General features: G+C 46.3%; 1 protein-coding gene across 1 annotated transcript in view; it reads right to left on the minus strand.

Moving 5' to 3' along the window:
• The window catches only part of DLD (dihydrolipoamide dehydrogenase), a 208,998-nt gene that overhangs the window by 37,868 nt on the left and 149,739 nt on the right, over nucleotides 1-21,391 (minus strand). The window contains exon 11 of the mRNA XM_069229823.1: nucleotides 12,745-12,934. Coding sequence (XP_069085924.1) covers nucleotides 12,745-12,934 — 190 coding nt within the window. The remainder of the gene's footprint in view (nucleotides 1-12,744; nucleotides 12,935-21,391) is intronic.

A 21,391-nucleotide genomic window follows, 5' to 3' on the forward strand; every position in this document is an offset into this window, starting at 1 on the left:
TTAGCAGGAGAGATCATGGCTAGCCGCAGGATGACCGCTCAGCAGGTGGTTGGTATGCTTTTTGAGTCACAGTCTGATCATGACTATGAGACGGACTCTGCATCTGAGGCAGAGGAGGAAGTCAGAGATTCTGGCAGTGATGTTTCTGTTGGAGGGGAATCTTCTGATGATGAAGCCACACTCAGTGCAGATGAAGGTTCTGTTTTAGAGGAGGACATTGATGTGCCAATAGTGCAGCAACCTGGGGCTGAAAGGTTTCCCGTTAGAAGACCTGATGTCTGGGTTGCCCCAAACATGGAGCAGCCAGAGTTGCCTGCCTTTACTGGTCTCCCGGGGTGTAACGCCAATACAGAGAACTTTATGCCTATCAATTTCTTTGAGTTATTCATGGATGATGTGTTTTTGGAAGAGATTGTTGAGCAGACTAATTTGTATGCGGAGCAGCATTTGAGGGACAACGCTGCTAGACTTAGGCCACACTCTAGAGCTGCCCAGTGGATTCCCACAAATTTGGAGGAGCTAAAAAAGTTTTTGGGTTTGACTTTTTTGATGGGGTTGATAAGGAAGCCGTCACTGGCTTCTTATTGGTCTACTAGTCCCTTGATGGCAACAGCTATATTTCCAGCTACCATGAGTCGTAATCGGTATTTGCTTCTTCTTAGGATGCTGCATTTTGTTGACAATGCATTAGCCTTGCCACGAGATCACCCAGATTCTGACCGTCTTTTTAAGATTAGGCCTGTCCTTGATCATTTTGTAGATCGGTTTTCGGAGGTCTATGTTCCAGGCAAAGAGATAAGTGTGGACGAGTCTTTGGTCCTCTTCAAGGGTCGTTTGGTTTTTAGGCAGTACATTCCTAGCAAAAGGGCACGATATGGAATTAAATTGTATATGCTGTCTGAAAGTAGGACAGGATATGTGTATAGTTTCCGTGTGTACACTGGTAGGGATTCCAATATTGACCCCCCTGGTTGTCCTCCCACTTTTGGAGTTACTGAGAAAATAGTGTGGGATCTTGGTAGACGACTGTTCAACAAAGGTCACCATTTGTATGTAGATAACTTCTACACTGGTGTGCAGTTGTTCAAGGAATTGTTTAGAGTGGACACAGTTGCTTGTGGCACAATCCGTTCTAACCGGAAAGGCTATCCAAGGGAGCTTGTCTGTAAAAAACTTGAGAGGGGACAGTGCTGTGCCTTGCGGAACGAGGAGCTGCTAGCTTTGAAATTTTCAGACAAGAGGGATGTCTACATGCTAAGTACCATCCATGATGAGAGTACTTCCCCTGTGACTGTTTGGGGCCAGGTTGCTGAAGTGCGCAAACCTGTGTGCATTTTAGATTATAATAAGCACATGGGAGGTGTAGATAGAGTTGACCAGAGGTTGGAACCTTATACTGCTATTCGTAAGTCTTATGTTTGGTATAAGAAGTTAGCACTTCACCTCTTCCACTTAGCAACCTTCAATGCTTTTATTGTGTTTAGGGATAGGTCTCCAGACTCAAAGATTACATTTGTGAAATTTCAGGAGTCAGTGATAGAGAGCCTTATTGTGGTGGAACAGGCCAGAGTTCCTAGAGAAGCAGTGGTGGAGGATGTGGCTAGATTGAAAGATCGCCACTTTGCTGAGCACATTCCTCCCACACCCAAAAAAGACTTTCCAGCTAAGAAATGTAGAGTGTGTTTTCGAAGAGGTATCCGGAGGGAGACTCGAATGTACTGCCCAGATTGTCCTTCAAAGCCTGGGCTGTGTGTCGGTGCTTGTTTTAAGAATTACCACACCCAGAAGAATTTCTGGGAACAACCATGAGTGTAAACTCATGTCTGTTTTGTATTTTCATGTGTTTAGTTTCATGGTTAGCATTTCTGTCATGTTGTTAGTTAGAGCTTTTGTGTTTGTTGTTTTGTAATTCTTTCTACTTAGTTAGGGGTTCCTCTGTTAAAAAAAAAAAAAATATGATGCCATTGTGTGTGGAGTGGGGCTTGGCTGAGACTGTACATATTGACTTGATGTTGGCTACTGCAACACACTGCAAGCCAAACACCAGTCCACACACTCCCATCAGCTGGTGTGATTGTTGTATCAGGCATGTGGGCGTATGTAAGTGATGGGCCCTTGAGTGGCGCTGTCTGTCGATGTGAGTGTTGTAATGTGCTGGGCCCGTGGCTGGCGGTGTGAATGGCCTTGTGTGTGTCATGTATGAAAGTTGTGTGAATGGACTGTAAAGCGGTTGGTGCCTTGTCGCGGCTTTACAGCTCACGAGCTGTGAGTCATTGGTTCAGTTTTTTGCCTTTCAGTTACTAACAGTGCTTTTCATTTTTGTGAAAGCTCTTGTTAGTAAAATTTGATCCACTGAACAATCACTCACCCTCGTGCCAAATCCAACCAGTATGTGTGGTACAAATGACCAAACCTGCTCCGCTGTAATCAGGCGTCGCAGCACACCTATGACACGCTAGGTGCCTCAGGTGGGACCCCGATGATGAAGCATGCCACCAACTTGGTTGGTGGGTGAGGGGTCTTTTTCACATAACCTAAGTGTGTTTCTTTTCAAAATTTTAGTGTTTGGCACATCACGGACGTATGTGGGCACATCAAAACGATATATTACAAAACTACCTGTGTTTGGGGGGGGAGAGGGCACCTATGTTTTTGGTCCTGTGTGCGGCCTTCATCTAGGGAAACCTACCAAACCCAGACATTTTTTAAAACTAGACACCCCAAGGAGTCTAGGGAGGAGTGGCTTGCGTGGATCCCCCAACATTTTCTTACCCAGACTCCTCTGTAAACCTCAAAATGTGCTTAAAAAAAGCATATTTTCCTGACTTTTCTTCGTACGATCACCACTCCAGCACAAAATTCCTACTCCCCAGTGTTCCCCTCAGTCTCCCAAATAAAATGACACCTCACGTATGTGGGTCCCCAAAGCAGAGTCAGTCTAAAGATGTATAAAAGAATATGTCCTTATAAACTCGCAGTACTATCCCCTGTATCTCTACAAGTTTTGGGCCTTATTCTGTTGGAGGCACCTGGCCCACCCACACAACTGAGGTATCATTTTTATCGGGAGACTTGGGGGAACGCTGGGTGGAAGGAAATTTGTGGCTCCACTCAGATTCCAGAACTTTCTGTCACCGAAATGTGTGAAAAATGCGTTTTTTTAGCCACTATTTGAGGTTTGGAAAGGATTCTGGGTAACAGAACCTGGTCAGAGCCCCTCAAGTCACCGCATCTTGGATTCCCCTAGGTCTCTAGTTTTCAGAAATGCACAGGTTTGGTAGGTTTCCCTAGGTGCTGGCTGAGCTACAGGCCAAAAACTACAGGTAGGCACTGTTTTCAATGAAAAAATGTGATGTGTCCACGCTGCGCTTTGGGGCGTTTCCTGTCGCGGGCGCTAGGCCTACCCACACAAGTGAGGTATCATTTTTATCGGGAGACGTGGGGGAACGCTGGGTGGAAGGAAATTTGTGGCCCCTCGCAGATTCCAGAACTTTCTGCCACAGAAATGTGAGGAACATGTGTTTTTTTAGCCAAATTTTGAGCTTTGCAAAGGATTCTGGGTAACAGAACCTGGTCCGAGCCCCGCCAGTCACCCCTCCTTGGATTCCCCTAGGTCTCTAGTTTTCAGAAATGCACAGGTTTGGTAGGTTTCCCTAGGTGGCGGCTGAGCTACAGGCCAAAATCTACAGGTAGGCACTTTGCTAAAAACAGGTCTGTTTTCTGTGATGTGTCCACGTTGCGCTTTGGGGCGTTTCCTGTCGCGGGCGCTAGGCCTACCCACACAAGTGAGGTATAATTTTTATCGGGAGACGTGGGGGAACGCTGGGTGAAAGGAAATTTGTGGCTCCTCTCAGATTCCAGAACTTTCTGCCACAGAAATGTGAGGAACATGTGTTTTTTTAGCCAATTTTTGAGCTTTGCAAAGGATTCTGGGTAACAGAACCTGGTCCGAGCCCCGCCAGTCACCCCTCCTTGGATTCCCCTAGGTCTCTAGTTTTCAGAAATGTACAGGTTTGGTAGGTTTCCCTAGGTGCCGGCTGAGCTAGAGGCCAAAATCTACAGGTAGTCACTTCGCAAAAAACACCTCTGTTTTCTTCCAAAATTTTGGTGGTGTCCACGTTGCGCTTTGGGGCGTTTCCTGTCGCGGGCGCTAGGCCTACCCACGCAAGTGAGGTATCATTTTTATCGGGAGACTTGGGGGAACGCTGGGTGGAAGGAAATTTGTGGCTCCTCCCAGATTCCAGAACTTTCTGCCACAGAAATGTGAGGAACATGTGTTTTTTTAGCCAATTTTTGAGCTTTGCAAAGGATTCTGGGTAACAGAACCTGGTCCGAGCCCCGCCAGTCACCCCTCCTTGGATTCCCCTAGGTCTCTAGTTTTCAGAAATGCACAGGTTTGGTAGGTTTCCCTAGGTGGCGGCTGAGCTACAGGCCAAAATCTACAGGTAGGCACTTTGCTAAAAACAGGTCTGTTTTCTGTGATGTGTCCACGTTGCGCTTTGGGGCGTTTCCTGTCGCGGGCGCTAGGCCTACCCACACAAGTGAGGTATCATTTTTATCGGGAGACGTGGGGGAACGCTGGGTGGAAGGAAATTTGTGGCTCCTCTCAGATTCCAGAACTTTCTGCCACAGAAATGTGAGGAACATGTGTTTTTTTAGCCAATTTTTGAGCTTTGCAAAGGATTCTGGGTAACAGAACCTGGTCCGAGCCCCGCCAGTCACCCCTCCTTGGATTCCCCTAGGTCTCTAGTTTTCAGAAATGCACAGGTTTGGTAGGTTTCCCTAGGTGGCGGCTGAGCTACAGGCCAAAATCTACAGGTAGGCACTTTGCTAAAAACAGGTCTGTTTTCTTCCAAAATTTTGGTGGTGTCCACGTTGCGCTTTGGGGCGTTTCCTGTCGCGGGCGCTAGGCCTACCCACGCAAGTGAGGTATCATTTTTATCGGGAGACTTGGGGGAACGCTGGGTGGAAGGAAATTTGTGGCTCCTCCCAGATTCCAGAACTTTCTGCCACAGAAATGTGAGGAACATGTGTTTTTTTAGCCAATTTTTGAGCTTTGCAAAGGATTCTGGGTAACAGAACCTGGTCCGAGCCCCGCCAGTCACCCCTCCTTGGATTCCCCTAGGTCTCTAGTTTTCAGAAATGCACAGGTTTGGTAGGTTTCCCTAGGTGGCGGCTGAGCTACAGGCCAAAATCTACAGGTAGGCACTTTGCTAAAAACAGGTCTGTTTCCTGTGATGTGTCCACGTTGCGCTTTGGGGCGTTTCCTGTCGCGGGCGCTAGGCCTACCCACACAAGTGAGGTATCATTTTTATCGGGAGACGTGGGGGAACGCTGGGTGGAAGGAAATTTGTGGCTCCTCCCAGATTCCAGAACTTTCTGCCACAGAAATGTGAGGAACATGTGTTTTTTTAGCCAATTTTTTAGCTTTGCAAAGGATTCTGGGTAACAGAACCTGGTCCGAGCCCCGCCAGTCACCCCTCCTTGGATTCCCCTAGGTCTCTAGTTTTCAGAAATGCACAGGTTTGGTAGGTTTCCCTAGGTGGCGGCTGAGCTACAGGCCAAAATCTACAGGTAGGCACTTCGCTAAAAACAGGTCTGTTTTCTTCCAAAATTTTGGTGGTGTCCACGTTGCGCTTTGGGGCGTTTCCTGTCGCGGGCGCTAGGCCTACCCACGCAAGTGAGGTATCATTTTTATCGGGAGACTTGGGGGAACGCTGGGTGGAAGGAAATTTGTGGCTCCTCCCAGATTCCAGAACTTTCTGCCACAGAAATGTGAGGAACATGTGTTTTTTTAGCCAATTTTTTAGCTTTGCAAAGGATTCTGGGTAACAGAACCTGGTCCGAGCCCCGCCAGTCACCCCTCCTTGGATTCCCCTAGGTCTCTAGTTTTCAGAAATGCACAGGTTTGGTAGGTTTCCCTAGGTGGCGGCTGAGCTACAGGCCAAAATCTACAGGTAGGCACTTCGCTAAAAACAGGTCTGTTTTCTTCCAAAATTTTGGTGGTGTCCACGTTGCGCTTTGGGGCGTTTCCTGTCGCGGGCGCTAGGCCTACCCACGCAAGTGAGGTATCATTTTTATCGGGAGACTTGGGGGAACGCTGGGTGGAAGGAAATTTGTGGCTCCTCCCAGATTCCAGAACTTTCTGCCACAGAAATGTGAGGAACATGTGTTTTTTTAGCCAATTTTTGAGCTTTGCAAAGGATTCTGGGTAACAGAACCTGGTCCGAGCCCCGCCAGTCACCCCTCCTTGGATTCCCCTAGGTCTCTAGTTTTCAGAAATGCACAGGTTTGGTAGGTTTCCCTAGGTGGCGGCTGAGCTACAGGCCAAAATCTACAGGTAGGCACTTTGCTAAAAACAGGTCTGTTTTCTGTGATGTGTCCACGTTGCGCTTTGGGGCGTTTCCTGTCGCGGGCGCTAGGCCTACCCACACAAGTGAGGTATCATTTTTATCGGGAGACGTGGGGGAACGCTGGGTGGAAGGAAATTTGTGGCTCCTCTCAGATTCCAGAACTTTCTGCCACAGAAATGTGAGGAACATGTGTTTTTTTAGCCAATTTTTGAGCTTTGCAAAGGATTCTGGGTAACAGAACCTGGTCCGAGCCCCGCCAGTCACCCCTCCTTGGATTCCCCTAGGTCTCTAGTTTTCAGAAATGCACAGGTTTGGTAGGTTTCCCTAGGTGGCGGCTGAGCTACAGGCCAAAATCTACAGGTAGGCACTTCGCTAAAAACAGGTCTGTTTTCTTCCAAAATTTTGGTGGTGTCCACGTTGCGCTTTGGGGCGTTTCCTGTCGCGGGCGCTAGGCCTACCCACGCAAGTGAGGTATCATTTTTATCGGGAGACTTGGGGGAACGCTGGGTGGAAGGAAATTTGTGGCTCCTCCCAGATTCCAGAACTTTCTGCCACAGAAATGTGAGGAACATGTGTTTTTTTAGCCAATTTTTGAGCTTTGCAAAGGATTCTGGGTAACAGAACCTGGTCCGAGCCCCGCCAGTCACCCCTCCTTGGATTCCCCTAGGTCTCTAGTTTTCAGAAATGCACAGGTTTGGTAGGTTTCCCTAGGTGGCGGCTGAGCTACAGGCCAAAATCTACAGGTAGGCACTTTGCTAAAAACAGGTCTGTTTTCTGTGATGTGTCCACGTTGCGCTTTGGGGCGTTTCCTGTCGCGGGCGCTAGGCCTACCCACACAAGTGAGGTATCATTTTTATCGGGAGACGTGGGGGAACGCTGGGTGGAAGGAAATTTGTGGCTCCTCTCAGATTCCAGAACTTTCTGCCACAGAAATGTGAGGAACATGTGTTTTTTTAGCCAATTTTTGAGCTTTGCAAAGGATTCTGGGTAACAGAACCTAGTCCGAGCCCCGCCAGTCACCCCTCCTTGGATTCCCCTAGGTCTCTAGTTTTCAGAAATGCACAGGTTTGGTAGGTTTCCCTAGGTGGCGGCTGAGCTACAGGCCAAAATCTACAGGTAGGCACTTCGCTAAAAACAGGTCTGTTTTCTTCCAAAATTTTGGTGGTGTCCACGTTGCGCTTTGGGGCGTTTCCTGTCGCGGGCGCTAGGCCTACCCACGCAAGTGAGGTATCATTTTTATCGGGAGACTTGGGGGAACGCTGGGTGGAAGGAAATTTGTGGCTCCTCCCAGATTCCAGAACTTTCTGCCACAGAAATGTGAGGAACATGTGTTTTTTTAGCCAATTTTTGAGCTTTGCAAAGGATTCTGGGTAACAGAACCTGGTCCGAGCCCCGCCAGTCACCCCTCCTTGGATTCCCCTAGGTCTCTAGTTTTCAGAAATGCACAGGTTTGGTAGGTTTCCCTAGGTGGCGGCTGAGCTACAGGCCAAAATCTACAGGTAGGCACTTTGCTAAAAACAGGTCTGTTTTCTGTGATGTGTCCACGTTGCGCTTTGGGGCGTTTCCTGTTGCGGGCGCTAGGCCTACCCACACAAGTGAGGTATCATTTTTATCGGGAGACGTGGGGGAACGCTGGGTGGAAGGAAATTTGTGGCTCCTCTCAGATTCCAGAACTTTCTGCCACAGAAATGTGAGGAACATGTGTTTTTTTAGCCAATTTTTGAGCTTTGCAAAGGATTCTGGGTAACAGAACCTGGTCCGAGCCCCGCCAGTCACCCCTCCTTGGATTCCCCTAGGTCTCTAGTTTTCAGAAATGCACAGGTTTGGTAGGTTTCCCTAGGTGGCGGCTGAGCTACAGGCCAAAATCTACAGGTAGGCACTTCGCTAAAAACAGGTCTGTTTTCTTCCAAAATTTTGGTGGTGTCCACGTTGCGCTTTGGGGCGTTTCCTGTCGCGGGCGCTAGGCCTACCCACGCAAGTGAGGTATCATTTTTATCGGGAGACTTGGGGGAACGCTGGGTGGAAGGTAATTTGTGGCTCCTCCCAGATTCCAGAACTTTCTGCCACAGAAATGTGAGGAACATGTGTTTTTTTAGCCAATTTTTGAGCTTTGCAAAGGATTCTGGGTAACAGAACCTGGTCCGAGCCCCGCCAGTCACCCCTCCTTGGATTCCCCTAGGTCTCTAGTTTTCAGAAATGCACAGGTTTGGTAGGTTTCCCTAGGTGGCGGCTGAGCTACAGGCCAAAATCTACAGGTAGGCACTTCGCTAAAAACAGGTCTGATTTCTTCCAAAATTTTGGTGGTGTCCACGTTGCGCTTTGGGGCGTTTCCTGTCGCGGGCGCTAGGCCTACCCACGCAAGTGAGGTATCATTTTTATCGGGAGACTTGGGGGAACGCTGGGTGGAAGGAAATTTGTGGCTCCTCCCAGATTCCAGAACTTTCTGCCACAGAAATGTGAGGAACATGTGTTTTTTTAGCCAATTTTTGAGCTTTGCAAAGGATTCTGGGTAACAGAACCTGGTCCGAGCCCCGCCAGTCACCCCTCCTTGGATTCCCCTAGGTCTCTAGTTTTCAGAAATGCACAGGTTTGGTAGGTTTCCCTAGGTGGCGGCTGAGCTACAGGCCAAAATCTACAGGTAGGCACTTTGCTAAAAACAGGTCTGTTTTCTGTGATGTGTCCACGTTGCGCTTTGGGGCGTTTCCTGTCGCGGGCGCTAGGCCTACCCACACAAGTGAGGTATCATTTTTATCGGGAGACGTGGGGGAACGCTGGGTGGAAGGAAATTTGTGGCTCCTCTCAGATTCCAGAACTTTCTGCCACAGAAATGTGAGGAACATGTGTTTTTTTAGCCAATTTTTGAGCTTTGCAAAGGATTCTGGGTAACAGAACCTGGTCCGAGCCCCGCCAGTCACCCCTCCTTGGATTCCCCTAGGTCTCTAGTTTTCAGAAATGCACAGGTTTGGTAGGTTTCCCTAGGTGGCGGCTGAGCTACAGGCCAAAATCTACAGGTAGGCACTTCGCTAAAAACAGGTCTGTTTTCTTCCAAAATTTTGGTGGTGTCCACGTTGCGCTTTGGGGCGTTTCCTGTCGCGGGCGCTAGGCCTACCCACGCAAGTGAGGTATCATTTTTATCGGGAGACTTGGGGGAACGCTGGGTGGAAGGTAATTTGTGGCTCCTCCCAGATTCCAGAACTTTCTGCCACAGAAATGTGAGGAACATGTGTTTTTTTAGCCAATTTTTGAGCTTTGCAAAGGATTCTGGGTAACAGAACCTGGTCCGAGCCCCGCCAGTCACCCCTCCTTGGATTCCCCTAGGTCTCTAGTTTTCAGAAATGCACAGGTTTGGTAGGTTTCCCTAGGTGGCGGCTGAGCTACAGGCCAAAATCTACAGGTAGGCACTTTGCTAAAAACAGGTCTGTTTTCTGTGATGTGTCCACGTTGCGCTTTGGGGCGTTTCCTGTCGCGGGCGCTAGGCCTACCCACACAAGTGAGGTATCATTTTTATCGGGAGACGTGGGGGAACGCTGGGTGGAAGGAAATTTGTGGCTCCTCTCAGATTCCAGAACTTTCTGCCACAGAAATGTGAGGAACATGTGTTTTTTTAGCCAATTTTTGAGCTTTGCAAAGGATTCTGGGTAACAGAACCTGGTCCGAGCCCCGCCAGTCACCCCTCCTTGGATTCCCCTAGGTCTCTAGTTTTCAGAAATGCACAGGTTTGGTAGGTTTCCCTAGGTGGCGGCTGAGCTACAGGCCAAAATCTACAGGTAGGCACTTCGCTAAAAACAGGTCTGTTTTCTTCCAAAATTTTGGTGGTGTCCACGTTGCGCTTTGGGGCGTTTCCTGTCGCGGGCGCTAGGCCTACCCACGCAAGTGAGGTATCATTTTTATCGGGAGACTTGGGGGAACGCTGGGTGGAAGGAAATTTGTGGCTCCTCCCAGATTCCAGAACTTTCTGCCACAGAAATGTGAGGAACATGTGTTTTTTTAGCCAATTTTTGAGCTTTGCAAAGGATTCTGGGTAACAGAACCTGGTCCGAGCCCCGCCAGTCACCCCTCCTTGGATTCCCCTAGGTCTCTAGTTTTCAGAAATGCACAGGTTTGGTAGGTTTCCCTAGGTGGCGGCTGAGCTAGAGGCCAAAATCTACAGGTAGGCACTTTGCTAAAAACAGGTCTGTTTTCTGTGATGTGTCCACGTTGCGCTTTGGGGCGTTTCCTGTCGCGGGCGCTAGGCCTACCCACACAAGTGAGGTATCATTTTTATCGGGAGACATGGGGGAACGCTGGGTGGAAGGAAATTTGTGGCTCCTCTCAGATTCCAGAACTTTCTGCCACAGAAATGTGAGGAACATGTGTTTTTTTAGCCAAATTTTGAGGTTTGCAAAGGATTCTGGGTAACAGAACCTGGTCCGAGCCACACAAATCACCCCATCTTGGATTCCCCTAGGTCTCTAGTTTTCAGAAATGCACAGGTTTGGTAGGTTTCCCTAGGTGGCGGCTGAGCTAGAGGCCAAAATCTACAGGTAGGCACTTTGCTAAAAACACGTCTGTTTTCTGTGATGTGTCCACGTTGCGCTTTGGTGCGTTTCCTGTCGCGGGCGCTAGGCCTACCCACACAAGTGAGGTATCATTTTTATCGGGAGACTTGGGGGAACATAGAATAGCAAAACAAGTGTTATTGCCCCTTGTCTTTCTCTACATTTTTCCCTTCCAAATGTAAGACAGTGTGTAAAAAAGACGTCTATTTGAGAAATGCCCTGTAATTCACATGCTAGTATGGGCACCCCGGAATTCAGAGATGTGCAAATAACCACTGCTTCTCAACACCTTATCTTGTGCCCATTTTGGAAATACAAAGGTTTTCTTGATAGCTATTTTTTACTCTTTATATTTCAGCAAATGAATTGCTGTATACCCGGCATAGAATGAAAACCCACTGCAGGGTGCAGGTCATTTATTGGCTCTGGGTACCTAGAGTTCTTGATGAACCTACAAGCCCTATATATCCCCGCAACCAGAAGAGTCCAGCAGACGTAACGGTATATTGCTTTCGAAAATCTGACATTGCAGGAAAAAGTTACAGAGTAAAACTTAGAGAAAAATTGATGTTTTTTTCACCTCAATTTCAATATTTTTCTTTTTCAGTTGCTATTTTCTGTAGGAAACCCTTGTAGGATCTACACAAATTACCCCTTGCTGAATTCAGAATTTTGTCTACTTTTCAGAAATGTTGCGGTTTATGGGATCCAGCGTTGGTTTCATGCCCATTTCTGTCACTGACTGGAAGGAGGCTGAAAGCACAAAAAATCGTAAAAATGGGGTATGTCCCAGTAAAATGCCAAAATTGGGTTGAAAAATTGGGTTTTCTGATTCAAGTCTGCCTGTTCCTGAAAGCTGGGAAGCTGGTGATTTTATCACCGCAAACCCTTTGTTGATGCCCTTTTCAGGGAAAAAACCACAAGCCTTCTTCTGCAGCCCATTTTTCCAAATTTTTTTAAAAAAATGAAATTTTCACTGTTTTTTGGCTAATTTCTTGGCCTCCTTCTGGGGAACCCACAAAGTCTGGGTACCTCTAGAATCCCTAGGATGTTGGAAAAAAAGGACGCAAACTTGGCATGGGTAGCTTATGTGAACAAAAAGTTATGAGGGCCTAAGCGCGAACTGCTCCAAATAGCCAAAAAAAGGCTCGGCACAGGAGGGGGAAAAGGCCTGGCAGCGAAGGGGTTAAGGTCTGCTGTGATGCAAACAGAGAAAGTCTGTCCCTATAATACGTGCCCTGGGCTATGACAGGTCTGAGATTGTTCTAAAATGGTACTATTCATACGTTTGACTAAGGCATAGAATTGAATATCTACAATCCTGCAATTATTGTGAATTGATTTGAGAGGGTTGAATTATAAATCAGTTTCTCTTGTCCTTTGTACAAAGTTAGGGTATGGTTAGAAGCCGTCCAGCTTCATGTTATTCAGACCGGTTTGGACTACTTATTGGTTGTTGTTCTTCACAGACAACAGGAATTCTTTCTAAGGATAAGAGGGTGAAGTTTGTACTAACTACCTACAGCTTCTCCATGAAGGTGCACATTCTGGGTACTAAAATACACATAAAATTTTTAAGTTTAAGTCTCACTCAGACACGTATTAAGAAGCGATTCAATTGGCAATCATCACTGTTTGCGATAAGCATCTACAGCAAGTTTTCTTTCAAAGGGCAAACATAGTACATTCACATTTGTTTTGTTTGTTGACATTTCACATTAGCGCCAATCACTAACCTACCAAAACCCTTATTCTCATAAATATTATAGTTCATATTTGTCAAGTATCTAAAAAGGTAAATTGGTAAATGCATGCATACAAAATAAAACATAACTTGACACACAGTACAGTACCTCTTCTTTCAACTGCTCCTCAGATTTTCCAACCCAGGCAACTTCAGGGTGGGTATAAATCACAGACGGCACAGAATTGTAGTCCATATGCACAGCGCCTCCAGCCATTCCTTCAACACACAGAATACCTTCATCTTCAGCTTTATGGGCAAGCATAGGCCCAGCGACAACATCACCAATCGCGTAGACACTGTGAACAAAGAGAAAATTCTACTGGTAGCAAAAGACATAAAAGTTACTTCATGAATCAGGTTAGAAGAACAGAGTTGCAGACTTACAACAATGGTTCATCCTCATGGGATCTTTCACAGACATATAGGCACAGAGAGGTACAGTCAATGGCAAACAAGGAGCCAGGAATCATTGAGACAAATTCTTCTCTAAGATGCCTACTCCCATCAGTTGGATTTGATGGATTGTCACATGACCCCTAAACAACAGGAGAGTTGAATGTCTGGCAAAGACACGATATGCATAAGTTCCTTGATTTAACCCCTGGTTTATCACTAACAATGCACTTGAAGGTTAATGTTGTATGTAAATAAGTCCTATATATAAAAAATTAAAGCAAAAAGCAGACCTAAATAAGTTGTGGGAAAAACGATGTTATCTGTATTTTAGTATTAAATACATAAGTGTAGCAAAAAATGACCTCGTATCACCTTTGACCTACAAGGCAACCCTTATCCCGACTCCAAACAGTAATTCCAAATTAACCTTATAACCCTTGTGCCTTCAATTACCCTAACCCCATCCCTGACACTATCCCTTACTTTAATAACCCACACCAAAACCTAACCTCCAACCCATCCTAATACTATTTACAATGAGCATATCTTATTAAAACCAATTTAAAGTTGTTTTTAATTGTTCTTAAAAAGCAAAATGTTGAGATGAATACATTTCCTTTTTTTAATACAACCTCTTTATAAAAGATTTATATTCATATTCAATGAAAAAACAAAAAGGTTAAACATTAATTATAGTATAATTAGGAAACAATCATTTATTTTCTATTCAGAACTAATTACACAAACATTAAAAATTCTACAGTCATAACCATAGGAAAGTCCACTCTGTTTGCCATGGTTACTCCCACTTTTTGCCTGATGTCAGCGAGCTTAGCATGTTTTCACTTGGATCCTTCTAATCAGGACCCCAGTGATTGTGCTCTCTCCTCCAAATTTGGTTGTTTTGGTACTTCGTACATCCCAAAATTTGCATACCCTGTAAGTCCCTAGTAGATGGTACTTAGGTATCCAGGGAATTGATACACCAGGAGCCTCCCAAGAGCTGCAGCATGTATTATGCCACCCATGGGAGCCCATGTAAACTTTGTCTGCAGGTCTCCCGTTGCAGCCTGCATGAAATGGTGCATGCACCCTTTCACTACTGGTCACTACACAATGTCACTGTAAGTCACACCTATGGTAAGCCCTTTCAGCCTAAAGGGCAGGGTGCAGGTCCCTGTGTGTAGGGGTGCCCCTAGGAATTCCAGTTCCAATTCCATGGACTTCTTAAGTGTGGGGAAGCCATTTTGTCTATGTACTGGCCACTATCTTTGGTCAAGCTACATAAGGGTAACTCCGAACCTGGGCATGTTTGTTATCAAACATGTCGGAACCATACCCCAAAACTGATTCCAATATTGGTGGCCTGATTCCATACACCCTGTGGTTCCTTAGAGGATCCCACAGCTCTGCTCCTACCATTCTTTCAGTGTCAGACACAATTCTGCCCTCCTGCTGCTTGACCAGCTCAACCAGGGGACAGAAGAACAGAGGATTTCCTGGAGGAGAGGGGTGCACCCCTCTTCTTCTTTGGAAATAGGTGTTACTGGGCTGGGGAGCGGTACCCTCCCGATGCCACCGGAGTGCTTTGAAGGGCATATTTGGTGCCCTACTTGCATAATCCGGTGTGCACCAGTCCAGGGAACACACAAAGGAAAGGGGAGTGACCACTCCCATGTCCATCGCCAACCCTAGGGTGGGGCCCAGAGCTCCTTCGGGTGGCCACTTGGTTCTGCCATCTTGGAAACAAGATGTGCAGAGGCCTCAGGGAGCATCTGACTGGGTAGGCCATGTAGTTGACGTCAGTAACCCCTCCTGATAGGTGGTCACCCCAGAGAGTGATCAAACCCCTTTTTGGACTATTTAGGGACTCCCTTGTGGGTGTGTCCCCAGAATGTCGTGCCAGACTCCACCAGGAACTCTCTGCAAAGACAATCTTCTGTTCCTGGCCTCTGGATCCTGAGAAGATTTCTCTTTGCAACCTTGTTTCCACGGCTCCTGTCAGCACTCTGCAACATCTACACGGATGTGCATCACTGGGATCAGCAAGACTTCAGCTGCACCAAGAAGCAAAAAGGAATCTTTCTTGGAGTGAAGGTGTCACCTTTTTTCAGCAGGCATGTAACGCAACTACATCCGGCTGGTGGGATCTTTTGTCTTCTGGATCTGCGAAGATTCTTCAACATGGGTGGTGGTTCTGAGGGATCCCCTGGGTACTCTCTGCATTCTGTCCAAAGTGGGAGACGGTGAGCCCTTACCTCTGCCACTGGGACAGAATCCCTATGCACTGTGACTGTTGCACCAACCAAGGCTTGCTGACTCCTACTCTGAGGGATCTGCAAGCTCCAAGTAGCCCCAAGCCGCCGCACTCTACTTCTGACAGTCTCCTCTTTGCAGCGCCAGCAACGTGGGGCTCCTCTTCAGGTGTGCTGACAGGGCCTCACTCCGACTTACTATGACTGTTGACAGTGGGTTGTCTGCGGAGGCTTTGACTGCTTCTTCTGGCTCTCCTGTATCCTGAGGGTTAGCCCGGACTCCCTTCCAAGGGTCGAGTCCCCAGGACCTTGTTGGTCCTCCACAGCTCTGCATAACCTCCAGCCGATCCTTTGCATTTGCCTGTGCTTGTTGATGGTCCTCCTGAATACTAACCTATCTGCAATCTGGCGACTGGCGAGGGATAGCTTGTAGGCGACTCGAGAGCTCCTGGACCCCTCAGCTGTACTTCATCCATCACCGTTGATCAGGATCTTCAGGTACAGAAGGGTGGGCATTGGCTCCTACCCCACCTGGACACTCCCGCATGGACTGGACTCTGTTCCCTTCTTTTGCAGGTCCGCCTCGCCCGGAATCTGCCCCTTGGGTTCGGACAATCTGGTTTCCGCATTCTCCAACCATGACGTCCCCATGTTAGCCTATGGTAAAACCGTGTAACTTACCTCTCTGCACCCAGCCACTGGGTATCTTCTAGTTACTTACCTTTTGGGGTTCCAGTCTCCCCCCACCCTTGTGTAACAACTCCATACACTCTGGTGGGGAACACCCGTTTGCATCCCCCCCCCCCTTTTTTTTTTTTTAACTATATGGTTTGGCCCCGATAGGGCCCTTGCTAATTTATGCTTTTCCTGAGTACTTACCAGTGTGTATTTTGTGTGTTCATACCTTCAGAGGGAGGGATACTAATGACAGTCTAGTTTGGCGCGCCTATAATAAATTACCATTTTTTTTGCAACACTGTGGGGTTCCTTTCATGTGTGATAAGTTACTGTGTGACAACTGTGGTACTGCAAGTGCTTCACATGCCTTCTAGAGAAGTCTTGGCTGCTCACCACAGCTACCCTAGAGAGCCGTGGCTGTCTAGACACTAACACTAATTGGAGTTGCATGGACCCAGTATAAGGTGTAACACAATACGTGTTCACCACACACTGAGTCACCTTTCTGCAATAACTATACGTTAAAGGTATAACTTGAGCACCACCCAAAACTTACTGACTCACGGTCTTCCTTACACAGTGTTGTGAACTCACCAGCCAAACTACATTAACTATAACTCACGTCTTCCTCATGCACATCTTATATCCTATCATATTACATCGGTTTTAACATTCATAAGTACACTCAGGCCATCTGAAATGACATCTTTTTTTACAAGACTGTGCATGGTAGAGGGCTGTATTACAGTTAAGGTAGTCTGGCTAGTGAGTTCACAACACTGTGTATGGAGGTGCATAAGTCATAGTAAGTTTTGGGTGGGTTGCAAATTATAACTAATTTATAACTTTAGAATTTCTAATGTTTGTGTAGTTTAGGTTTGTTTTGTAAAGAAATAAAACACGTTTTTTCTAACTATGACTAATCTTTAACCTTTGGTTTTTCATTGAATTTGCATTTTTTAAGTAAAAAAATTGTTTTTTAATCCTAGAATCGCGTTTATGGTATTTTGTAAAAATCCTTTTTTGGTACAGCGGTACTTACGAGCAAGTTCAAAGTTCCTTAGGAACATCAACAAAGACTGTGTGAATGTTTTGCGTTAAATAGCGGCTCCTCGATAGTACTGCGGTACTTCAGTAAAAAATCTATTTACCCAATAGAATGATTTTAAAACAAAATATGGATCAATGGTTTGATGGTCAGTTGTGTATTTAATGGTATATGTGTAAGTATTGTCAGGCTGACACATGTAGAAAGAAGGCACCAGACGGGAGATTGAAGAGACCAAAGCCGGAAGATTAGCTGCAGGCACTTAACTGGCTATGACAACACAGTCAGCTTCCTCTGTGTCCTCGGCACCTCCACCTGCTGCATCTATCCCTCCAGTAGCACCCTCGACTTCTTCAGCTGTATCTGCCCTTCCATATTTAGACAGTGCGTCTGATCTGCATCAGTACCTGCTCCTAATACCGGGGTGCCAATAAAATTCCTGAAGCAGAATAGGAAAATTATCGAGAGGTATGGTAGTACTGCAACAAACTATCTCCTCTGCCATACTGGGATTGTTACAGGAGAGAGACATGACAATACAGGGAGTGCAGAATTATTAGGCAAGTTGTATTTTTGAGGATTAATTTTATTATTGAACAACAACCATGTTCTCAATGAACCCAAAAAACTCATTAATATCAAAGCTGAATATTTTTGGAAGTAGTTTTTAGTTTGTTTTTAGTTTTAGCTATGTTAGGGGGATATCTGTGTGTGCAGGTGACTATTACTGTGCATAATTATTAGGCAACTTAACAAAAAACAAATATATACCCATTTCAATTATTTATTATTACCAGTGAAACCAATATAACATCTCAACATTCACAAATATACATTTCTGACATTCAAAAACAAAACAAAAACAAATCAGTGACCAATATAGCCACCTTTCTTTGCAAGGACACTCAAAAGCCTGCCATCCATGGATTCTGTCAGTGTTTTGATCTGTTCACCATCAACATTGCGTGCAGCAGCAACCACAGCCTCCCAGACACTGTTCAGAGAGGTGTACTGTTTTCCCTCCTTGTAAATCTCACATTTGATGATGGACCACAGGTTCTCAATGGGGTTCAGATCAGGTGAACAAGGAGGCCATGTCATTAGATTTCCTTCTTTTATACCCTTTCTTGCCAGCCACGCTGTGGAGTACTTGGACGCGTGTGATGGAGCATTGTCCTGCATGAAAATCATGTTTTTCTTGAAGGATGCAGGCTTCTTCCTGTACCACTGCTTGAAGAAGGTGTCTTCCAGAAACTGGCAGTAGGACTGGGAGTTGAGCTTGACTCCATCCTCAACCCGAAAAGGCCCCACAAGCTCATCTTTGATGATACCAGCCCAAACCAGTACTCCACCTCCACCTTGCTGGCGTCTGAGTCGGACTGGAGCTCTCTGCCCTTTACCAATCCAGCCACGGGCCCATCCATCTGGCCCATCAAGACTCACTCTCATTTCATCAGTCCATAAAACCTTAGAAAAATCAGTCTTGAGATATTTCTTGGCCCAGTCTTGACGTTTCAGCTTGTGTGTCTTGTTCAGTGGTGGTCGTCTTTCAGCCTTTCTTACCTTGGCCATGTCTCTGAGTATTGCACACCTTGTGCTTTTGGGCACTCCAGTGATGTTGCAGCTCTGAAATATGGCCAAACTGGTGGCAAGTGGCATCGTGGCAGCTGCACGCTTGACTTTTCTCAGTTCATGGGCAGTTATTTTGCGCCTTGGTTTTTCCACACGCTTCTTGCGACCCGGTTGACTGTTTTGAATGAAACGCTTGATTGTTCGATGATCACGCTTCAGAAGCTTTGCAATTTTAAGAGTGCTGCACCCCTCTGCAAGATATCTCACTATTTTTGACTTTTCTGAGCCTGTCAAGTCCTTCTTTTGACCCATTTTGCCAAAGGAAAGGAAGTTGCCTAATAATTATGCACACCTGATATAGGGTGTTGATGTCATTAGACCACACCCCTTCTCATTACAGAGATGCACATCACCTAATATGCTTAATTGGTAGTAGGCTTTCGAGCCTATACAGCTTGGAGTAAGACAACATGCATAAAGAGGATGATGTGGTCAAAATACTCATTTGCCTAATAATTCTGCACTCCCTGTATATCAGGAGCTGGTCATGGATCACAAGTGTCTTCCCCAACACCCTTAGTTTTTTTTTTTTATTGTTATTATTTTACTCCTGTTGTGACTATTGTTTTTTTGTCATGTTGACTTTGCGGGAAAAAACTTCCAGAAAGAGATCATTAAAAAAAAAAAAAAAAAAAATGTTATTTTAAGAACAATTCAAATGTCTCAAAAAGAGCTTGCAGCAATATTAACCATATTTCTTCTGGGATCCGAAATACAACATTGTAATGAATATAGTAGAGTACAGTGTCGTGGAGTCTTGTGGAATGGGATAGAGGGGAGTGTAGTGTTGTGGAGTGTCGTAGAATTGGAATGAGTGGAGTACAGTGTCGTAGAGTGGAGAGTCATAAAATGTCAGAGTTGAGCACAGCATTGATGAGTGTCGTAGAATGGTTAAGAGTGGAGTTGTGTTGATAGTGGAGTGGCACAGAGTGGAGTAAAGTGTTGTGGAGTGAGAGTGCAGTGCTAGAGTGGTGTAGAATGAAGTAGAGGAGTACAGTGTAGTAATGTGGTGTGGCGTAGTGTAGAGGGAGTTGCATAGTATTGTACAGTGGAGTAGAGTCTCAGAGTTGCACAGAGTGGATCAGAGTGTTAGAGTGGAGTGGCACAGAATGTAGCGCAGTGGCATGTGGTTGAGTGGAGTGGCACATGGTAGAATGGAGTGGCACATGGTAGAATGGAGTGGCAAATGGTAGAATGGAGTGGCACGAGGTAGAAAGGAGTGGTGTGTCATGTCAGTAGCGTAGAGTGGAGGGGTGTAGAGTGGATGGATGTGGGGTGCGAGGGCATAGAGAGGAGGAGCACAGAGTGAAGTAGGGTGGTGTGTAGTAGATTGGAGTGGCATGGAGTTTTTGAGTGAAATAGTGTGTCGTACAGTGAAGTAGAGAGGAAGGGCATGGAGTGGAGTACAGTATTGTGGAGTGGAGGCATGCAGAGTGGAGTGTGTGCCACGTAGGGTGTGTCAGTGTCAAGTGGAGTGGCATGTCGTACAGTGCTGTGGAGTGGCATGTGGTAGAGTGCTGCAGAGTGGTGTGTCACAGAATGACATGTCGTAGAGTGTCAGAGTGAGGGGTGTGGAGGGGCATAGATTGAAGTTGCATTTTGGATAGTGGAGGATTGTAGAGTGGAGTGACATCTCATACTTTGGAATGGCGTGTCAGAGTGTAGAACATTGGTGTAGAGTGGAGGGGCATAATGTGGAGTGAAGTGTTGTAGAGTGGAGTAGTGTGTCAGAGTGGACTGGACTGACAGCGAGGAGGGTCAGAGTGGAGTAGAGTGCTGTAGAGTGGAGTGGTAGGTCAGAGTCGAGTGCTGTGTGATACAGTGGAGTGGTGTGTCCTGGAGTGTCAGAGTGGAGTGGCATGGAGCTCGTAGAGTTGCCGGGAGTGTTGTAGAATGGAGTGGCATGTCCTACCACCGTAGAATAGGGTGGTGTGTCAAGAGTGGTGTGTTACAGTGAGGAGCTTAGAGCAGAGTGGTATGTCGAAGAGTGGAGTAGCATGTCATAGAGCCAAGTGGTGGGTTGTACAGTGCAGGGGCATGAAGTGTTGTGTTGTAGAGTGGAGAGGCATGTGGTGCTGTAGAGTGTCGTACAGTGAAGTAGAGTGGCATAGAGAGGAGCAGTGATGTAGAGTGGAGCAGCGAACAGTGGATTGGCGAGTCAGAGTGCTGTGTCTGAGTGGAATGGTGTGCGTCAGAGAGGAATGGAGTAGAGGGGAATGTCGTAGAATGGAGTGACATGCCGTATAGTAAAGTGGCATATCTGAGTGTCTTTTGCCATATATTTTTTTTTTTTAGATTTCAATAGGTACAGCGGAGTGAAGTTTAGTGATGTGCAGTGGAGTACAGTAGGGTGGCGTGTCGTGGAGCTGCCTGACAGAGTGGAGATGCGTGTTGTAGAGTACAGTGTTGTGTTGTAGAGTGGAGTGATGCAGATCGGAGTTTCAGGGTGGAGTTGTGTGCCATAGAGTAAAGTGGCATATCAGAGAGGAGTGGAGTGGAGTGTTGTACAGTGTCTTTTTCTATATGGTATTATAATTATTATTTTTTTTCAACAGGTGCTGCACTACCCGCAGTACTTCCTAGATAGTTTCAAGGAAGTAAAGTGGTAATCTATAAACTTTTTAAAAAGTGTATAAAACACTACAAATATTTTTCCCTACCTATACAGACTTTGGTAAAGTGTCTCATTTCTTCCTATGGACTCTATTTCACATCCAAACCCAGAATGAAGACAAGCGTTGTAG

This window comes from Pleurodeles waltl, chromosome 4_1 (assembly GCF_031143425.1).
Source record: "Pleurodeles waltl isolate 20211129_DDA chromosome 4_1, aPleWal1.hap1.20221129, whole genome shotgun sequence".
In the NCBI taxonomy this organism is placed as follows: domain Eukaryota; kingdom Metazoa; phylum Chordata; class Amphibia; order Caudata; family Salamandridae; genus Pleurodeles; species Pleurodeles waltl.